Source organism: Malus domestica, chromosome 03, assembly GCF_042453785.1.
Source record: "Malus domestica chromosome 03, GDT2T_hap1".
Lineage (NCBI taxonomy): Eukaryota > Viridiplantae > Streptophyta > Magnoliopsida > Rosales > Rosaceae > Malus > Malus domestica.
Genome location: NC_091663.1, coordinates 20941908 through 20950431, shown reverse-complemented (window position 1 = coordinate 20950431; position 8524 = coordinate 20941908). Strand labels below are relative to the sequence as shown.

Sequence of the window (8524 nt, the reverse complement as noted above, 5' to 3'; positions counted from 1 at the left end):
TCTTTTTCCTTTTTCGCTGACACATCTTCCGTTGGCATCAACAGCACTGTGGAAGCAACCGGTGATATCTTAAGTCGGCATAGATAGCTCTGTCACCGTAGAGTCAGTCGGTCTCGCAGTATCTTCCGTTGGCATCAACAGCACTGCGGCGAGAACGATTGATTACCTATCCAAGTCTCGGTCGAGAAGGGTTTCTAAATCCTTATTGGTCGAGGTCATCTCATCAGCCTTCTCGGCGAAGTGAGGTGTTACAGTTATTACATTCGGCACATTGAAAGCCGAATTTGATATTGAACTTCGTAAGAATAGTAACCTTGTCTTCAGGTTCGAGAGCCCAAGAGGCCGAGACGTGTTCCTTTCGCGGCCGCAATCGCAAGACGCAGAAGTCAATAGCGCGACCCAACGCAACATCAACAAATTTACTCCTCGGCCGAGCTCGGCCGACGAGTTGGCACGCCCCGCATTCACCGAAGGACGTAGTTAGCTCATTAATTACTCGGCCTGCGCGCCACGTAGGCTTTGTAGTTTCTAGGGTCAACATTTTGGCACGCCCAGTGGGACCCAGTGCTAAAACTACGAAGTTCACATGATAGATCAAAATGTCAATCTGGCTCCATTTAGCCGATTGCACGAGCTCCTAGAGGAATTGAAAAAATACAATGAGGAACAAAAAAGATCTTTGGAAGTGGAAAAAGTTCTTCGTGGCCATAGAGAGATGCAAAAGTCATTTGCTTACATGGTGAGAATAAAAGCTCCTGTTACCTTGCAAGAGCAATGGGTAAATGAAGACAGGGCTCGATTTAATGCCTGGCTAGATGAAGAACGTTTTCCTAACGTTTCTGATTACAGATCAATTCCATTTGAAAAATGGTTAGGTCCAAAGGCCGGGGGGCAATTTTTCGCTCCGGCCACAATCAAAATTCGGCCTCAAAAAATTGTTAGGACGACCGAAGAAAAACCTAGGCCACTTGTTGTTTCGGTCGAGACTGAAAGTATGATAGGCCTAGAAGAAAATGTTCAAGTTTCTGAGCCACAAATTGACTCAAAAAATGATTCGTCAAAGGAGTGCTCCAATGACGAACAGGACCAATACATGACTTCTGACCATAAAACCACATCAATTGATATGGTAAGTGGAGACATGGTCTTAGACGCCGAAACCATGACAGTCGATATGGTTATTGGCGATAAAGCCGATATAGAGATATCTCATTCAGCTAAGTTGTTCGAGTTAAAAACTGAAATTTGCGAAATTATTGTGCCTGGGGGGCATAATAATTGTTCAACACATTCGGCGGCCGATAAAAATTTTTTTTCCAAGTTAAATATATTTGGAGATCATTTTTTATTCGGCTCAATGCAAAAGTTGATTGGCTGTGTTGATATACAAAAATCTCAGCTTGGAATAAAGCATCATTGGCCTCCTCCACTTTATAGTTCGGCCACTTTTGTTTTCTTTTGCTAAAAAAAAAAAAAAGAAAAAAAAATTATTTCCTTAAACCATTCGGCTGCCTAGCCGATGCTTAAGAAAATAAAGGGGGCAACAATAGTGCAGCATTCCAACACAAGATGGCTCGGCTTATAAAAACATTTTGGCCGAGGTCTAGATTAGGCCGAAGTCGAGAAAAGTAGGAAAGAATTCGACCGTACTTGCGGTTGAGATTATGTGCATGCACTGCTGACATGGGATTAACATATATATACATCGACATCACATCAAGCAGCCAGGCTACCTATATATATTAGGCCACCTATATATATATAAATATATATATATATATATTGTTTGGGCCCAAATTTACACCATCGGCCCGAGTAATCAAGGCCGTTGAGTAAGCACGTTTCTACACCGTCGATCGAAAAGTGAAGATAGAGGGATAATATTATGATTTTTATCATAATCATTATTTATCCTTTTCTTATACGGAGGAATAAATGGGATTTTCGTTATCTCCAATGAAAGCAACAACAACAGAGTTTGAATTAATTGTGGTTATGTAAAATACCATGCAGCATTGGAGTTCTATTTGGTATACGGAACCGTGGGGAGCAATTCCACAAAGTAATGGGATGATCAGCACATTGAGATGATGTGGGGAGTAACCAAAACAAGGTGATGTGACAGGATCATGGTGGTTTTTGCAGATAAAGCAAAAACCATTAACCATTTGTTTTAAGTATCATGTATGCGTGGATAAAGCATATGTGGATGGGTGAAAGATTAGGATTGACCAAGCAAGAGTTGGTGATGTTTAGGATACTGTCTGACGGGAAGTAGAGTTCCAAGTGATATGGTCTCTTTTGGGCATGCAAAAGATAACAATTGAATAGCAATCCGTGGGGTTGTTGAAGGAAAATATTCTGAGGAATATTATTTTGATAGCTTGGATGCCGCGACGGATAAACTTCAACATGGCTAGTAAATAGTATTATAAATACATGAGGCTGTGCATTATTCAAGAGGACCCCACAAAATCAATACAAAATTGCCATGCGCAAACTCTCACAACTTGTGATTTTTCTTTTTCCTTTTTCGCTGACACATCTTCCGTTGGCATCAACAGCACTGTGGAAGCAATCGGTGATATCTTAAGTCGGCATAGATAGCTCTGTCACCGTAGAGTCAGTCGGTCTCGCAGTATCTTCCGTTGGCATCAACAGCACTGTGGCGAGAACGATTGATTACCTATCCAAGTCTCGGTCGAGAAGGGTTTCTAAATCCTTATTGGTCGAGGTCATCTCATCAACCTTCTCGGCGAAGTGAGGTGTTACAATTATTACATTCGGCACATTGAAAGCCGAATTTGATATTGAACTTCGTAAGAATAGTAACCTTGTCTTCAGGTTCGAGAGCCCAAGAGGCCGAGACGTGTTCCTTTCTCGGCCGCAATCGCAAGACGCAGAAGTCAGTAGCGCGACCCAACGCAACATCAACAAATTTACTCCTCGGCCGACGAGTTGGCACGCCCCGCATTCACCGAAGGACGTAGTTAGCTCATTAATTACTCGGCCTGCGCGCCACGTAGGCTTTGTAGTTTCTAGGGTCAACATATATATATATATATATATATATATATATATATATATATATATATGGGATGAAGTAAGGTGGCAATGTCGAGGTCGAGAAAAGTGAAAGGCCGAAGGAATGGAAGGAATGGAAGGCCGAGGGTAAGTAAAAAGAAAAAATTGGTATCAGGCCTGCGCTCGGCCAACCATTAGGCCGAAGTCGAGATTTTAGCCAAAGCCAAAGTCGGTGGTGGGTTCTTACCAGCATTATATATATATATATATTAGTTGGCCGAGGAAGTAATCCAATTCTGCTGCAAAGACGGCCGAGATTTTGGCATGTATTTCATTGTGTGTTTTCTGCTGCGAAGACGGCCGAGAGTCAGGAAAAAACAATAAAAAAAAAATAATAATAAAAAAATAAAAATTGACACACCCAATTCCCCTCGGCCTGCTTTACAAAATTATATAACCATACATACCGAGCTCGGTGGGGTGTATTGTTGCCGAGTATGGTCTTTTCTCTCGGCCTAGTTTTCTCGGTGGCCCAACCAAGTCATCCACCAATTATGGGATGGTCGAGGTGGTCTAGTAAGGGCCTTGAAGTCGGTGACTCCGAAGAGCAAATTAATTTCCTTAACCATTCGGCTTACGAGCCGAAGCTCAAGGAAACTGGGGGGCAATGTTTGGACCCGTTTTTACAATATCGGCCCGAGCAATCAAGGCCGTTGAATGAGCGGATTCTAGATTATTGAATTTTAATATTTTTCTAGGTATTACTACTGAATTTGGGCGATCTCCAAGAAATCAGGAGTTTAAAATGCAAGAGTCCAGCTTGAGATTGAGATTGGTATTATGCATGTACGTGAAGGATTGGAAGACTATCTCCCATGCATTTATGTAAATATTATGGAGATAAAGATGGGATCAGATTACCATTAGCCAATAAAAGTGCTTGGATAATTAACCAATAAAGGTGCTGTTTATTTTGGACTCATGCACGTGGAAATATGAGATAAAAGATGGCATATGCCATTTTATCCAATGTAATCTTACCTGATGGCTCGGCAATTGTTGATTGGGATAAAGATGGTTGTGGTTTATCATCAGAGACGATTGGATGTCCACGACTTTATTTCTACAGCACGGCTAAGGGTTTTGATTCTATAAATACGAGAGCACAAGCAACATCAAAAGACCCCCCCCACAAAATCAATACAAAATTGCCCTGCGCAAACTCTCACAACTTGTGATTTTTCTTTTTCCTTTTTCGCTGACACATCTTCCGTTGGCATCAACAGCACTGTGGAAGCAACCGGTGATATCTTAAGTCGGCATAGATAACTCTGTCACCGTAGAGTCAGTCGGTCTCGCAGTATCTTCCGTTGGCATCAACAGCACTGCGGCGAGAACGATTGATTACCTATCCAAGTCTCGGTCGAGAAGGGTTTCTAAATCCTTATTGGTCGAGGTCATCTCATCAGCCTTCTCGGCGAAGTGAGGTGTTACAGTTATTACATTCGGCACATTGAAAGCCGAATTTGATATTGAACTTCGTAAGAATAGTAACCTTGTCTTCAGGTTCGAGAGCCCAAGAGGCCGAGACGTGTTCCTTTCTCGGCCGCAATCGCAAGACGCAGAAGTCAATAGCGCGACCCAACGCAACATCAACAAATTTACTCCTCGGCCGAGCTCGGCCGACGAGTTGGCACGCCCCGCATTCACCGAAGGACGTAGTTAGCTCATTAATTACTCGGCCTGCGCGCCACGTAGGCTTTGTAGTTTCTAGGGTCAACAGTTTCATTCGTGATTAGTTCAACTCCGACCTACCTTTCAACTTAGACAAATTCGGGAGCCATCCATTTATATTAAATCCAATTCAATCCTATGCACTAAAAGAGACCTTAAAGTCCCTTCGCCTCTCCAACCACCATTGAGAAAGTGTCAGTTTTTTCCACAGCGTAAAAGTATAACAAAAACCTTGGTTAAAAAGTGGGATGCATGGAACTTTGTAAATCTTTCATAAACACCTTTGCAGTTTTAGCAACCTGAGATTATTTTAAACCCTAGTACTTGAGTTTTAGTTTCTACTTTCGTAGTCATTTGATTAGGTAGCGATGCTTCAAATAACACTTGCGTGGCATGCGTAAGAATTAGGAATTATTTGAGTGGAAACACAAAAAGGCGCAGTTTTCAGAGTGGGTATCGAGATATGTGGAGCGATAAGCCGGAATGGCCTGACAATTTGAAGTTAGGGACAAGAGATTCTCTCATGTCACCAACTCATCCCGTGTCGATCATTCATTGGATAGATTATACACCTTTTTGAACATGTAGCAAGATGCCAACGGGACTACAACTTTGGATAAGAGAATCTCTCGCTCGCAGCAGTTTCTTAACAAGATTTTGCTTCTGCTAGTGAAGGGGTAGAATATAATATGACGAAGATGCTGAACCAGCAGTTAGATTCACCGGAAATATTCTACATATCGGTCAAGCATATGAAAAAATAAGCTGAGAATGTGACACAACTACGAAAAAATTGCCACTCAATTCAAGCAAAGCATACCAAGCGAAATCACCGGAGTAAAAACCAAGTTGATACACATTTCTAAGCATAGAAAATGCATACCAAACGACGCAACAGTTGAGAAAGACGTCTAATACAAATGACTGAAGTCTTAAGTATATTAAACGAGTGCAGTTTTTATCAAACAGGAAACCCCATTAGCAGAAATTTCAAAAGTAAAAGCTCCCCCTTTCAATGGAAGTACATAATCTGCTACTAAGCAATTATTAGAGGCCGCAAACAGAAAAAATTCAACACTACCAGAGACTGGGAGCACATAAATCTTCAGACTTTGTCTGCCAGCCAACGGTCATTCCTATGCTGCGTCATTCCTTCTTTCCAATCCCATGTGACATGTTGTAGATCCCTCGTCCCTGGAGAAAATGCCACCAGACCTTACAATTAGATTGCAACAAAAGCAAGGAAAACTATGCTTTTTTTCATATAAAAGACTTACAAAGTCTTAAAAGAAATGAAGTAATTAGAAACTCACAATAAGGAACAATGAAGTAGCAGCTAAAGCAGCTGGAATGGCAACAGACGTAATCTTATCATATGGTCCCTTCAGGTATGTGTGTTTGTGGATGCTTTGGAAAATCTTTTGCTTCTCATAGAGCTGCTCACGTGGTCGGAAGGGTGTTTCTGACATTCTGTATTATAGACATTATTAAAAGGTCATTCTATGAAAGTAACTTCCGAAAACTACATTTCTCCACAGGCGGAAAAATCATATTGTTCTATATTGTAGAGGTTCCAACAAAATCACAACTCAAAATATCAACACCGTGCATAAGCACCACAAACCAGATAGGGGAGGCACAGGGCCTTAATTTCTATATATACCCAAACTACCCCATTAGACCATACGCTAATCCTTCCATAGTCACATTGAAAAAAAGGGAGTAGGGGCAGTTCACCAAATTTGGAAAGAATGGGCTTAATTGGAGTTAATCAACAAACAAAGCTCGGGCTGAATAGCAGCAGTTAGCTTCTTCTAATGTTGGATTTTTAACTAAAAAATGATTCAGCTGACTAACAACCTGAACTTATAGACCAGCAATCGTGGCAACAATACTTGTCTACCATACAATCATTTCAAATGAGTTACGACAACAAATGACCTGGACTTTATTACATAAGATGCCCCAAGTAGAACTGTAACAATTACCCCCAACATAACTCAGGAACAATAGTTCAACATAGAACATATCAGCAAACAATGCTCTAATTTTGAAAACAATTGCATGAAATGAGAAGAATAAAAACAAACGTAAGATTTAAGAAGATTGAAATACATCATCTGACTCCATTCTGTTTATTTCCATGGAACCATTTACATGTAATAATAAAGAATAAAGAAGATTGAAATAAATGAAACAACTAGAAGATCGAAATAAATCATCATGAAACAATCACGCGCAGCTTAATTGAACTGATAATGATGTGAACAGTCTTATGATTAATGCTATCATGCGGGTAATACACGCTTAACCCTAAACTCTACAGTCTAACTAGCACACAAGTTAACTAAAATGGTTATTACTTCTGCATCGTATTTCTCAGCATTACTCCAGAATCCGATTCAAGTTTATGTAGTTATTTGGATGATATGTTTTATGGAACAGATGAAAAAGGAGCTCAAATGATATTCATTTCCCAGGAAAAAAACATTCAAATCCATTTGACAACGATAAAAAAACCGAAGAACAATGCTGCAATCCATCCTTAAAATGGCGCATTTCGCATTTTAAGAAACACTTCAAGAGCAAATATCCATCCGTAAATATTCATGTCAAACCAATCCATTGAAAAAGGCATCAGGCCACACCTATGAAAGATTGGATTCTGACTTCTCTTACCGTAACCGGGATTCGAATCGCAAATGATGCTTTCCTATACAAAGAGACAGTGCAACTATACTAACAAAAATTACAAAATTCATACGGAAAAAACGATTAATTTAGGCAAATTATAAAAACCCAGAAGAATTACTACAATCTTCTATAGCACAGACATCAAATCGACAGTGAATGCTCATAATTACAAGATTTCAGAAATATTTCATGTTTCTCGCCAAAATTTAAACCAAAGGAAAACGGAAAACTTCAAGAAATCTAAACCGTACCTGCAAAACGGCCGGAAAAGTAATGCAGGGGTGGATCGAGAGTGAAAAACGACGGAGGGAGAGTGAAAAACGACGGAGGGAGAGTGAAGCGACTCGAACGGATCGAAATTTGATAGAAATATTTAGGGGCCGACGGAGAAGATAGAGATGAAAAGGAGGAGGCTGCGGGAGTCTGGGGCAAAAAACGAATGCTATTTGTCAACTCTCTATCAGAGGTGGACCCACAAATGTTGGTAGGTTTTATCTCTATTAAAGAGATAGTAGAAGTTAGAGAAATTTGTAATAATTGTCTCTCAACTTTAATCTAATTGGAGCAATGATCTCTCAATTTTATTTCTATTACCATTGGTTCCTCAACTTATCAAAATGTGCAGCTATGATCATTTTCCTTAACACCAAGGTTTTAAAAGACGCTAAGCCCTAATCGAAGGGAGGGCTGGAGCTTGGCGCCTAGACGGACTAGGCGGATATAATTAAATTTATTATATTTTGTGTATATAAGTGTCTATTTATACTTAAAATATATATAATTTCATCATAAACTACAAAATATAATAGCATATATATTATGAGCTATTGGAACATAATAAAAATATAAGAAACAAGCATATAATGTGCGTTCATTTAAGTATTCAACAAGTCGCTTACAATTTATTGAAAAAGGTAAAACGCAAAATGAAAGTTATCTATTTTCTGTCTAAGTGTGTCGCAACCTAGGTGGGTCTTGGTGGGATAGGTGAGTGCCCAGGCGGTCTAAGCTGGCGCCTCAGAAGGTCTAGACGCTCTTTCTTAATTTTTAAACGCCTAGGCATTAATCGAGA

General features: G+C 40.1%; 1 protein-coding gene across 1 annotated transcript; it reads right to left on the bottom strand.

Moving 5' to 3' along the window:
* Window positions 1–5679: 5679 nt before the first annotated feature.
* On the bottom strand, window positions 5680–7770 carry LOC114823964 (uncharacterized). The gene is made up of 3 exons (XM_029099990.2): window positions 7704–7770; window positions 6072–6228; window positions 5680–5952 (listed from the first exon to the last, which is right to left on the bottom strand). The coding sequence occupies exons 2-3, from the start codon at window positions 6225–6227 to the stop codon at window positions 5905–5907; spliced, it is 204 nt and encodes a 67-aa protein (XP_028955823.1). The 5' UTR covers window position 6228; window positions 7704–7770; the 3' UTR covers window positions 5680–5904.
* Between the last annotated feature and the right edge of the window lie 754 nt (window positions 7771–8524).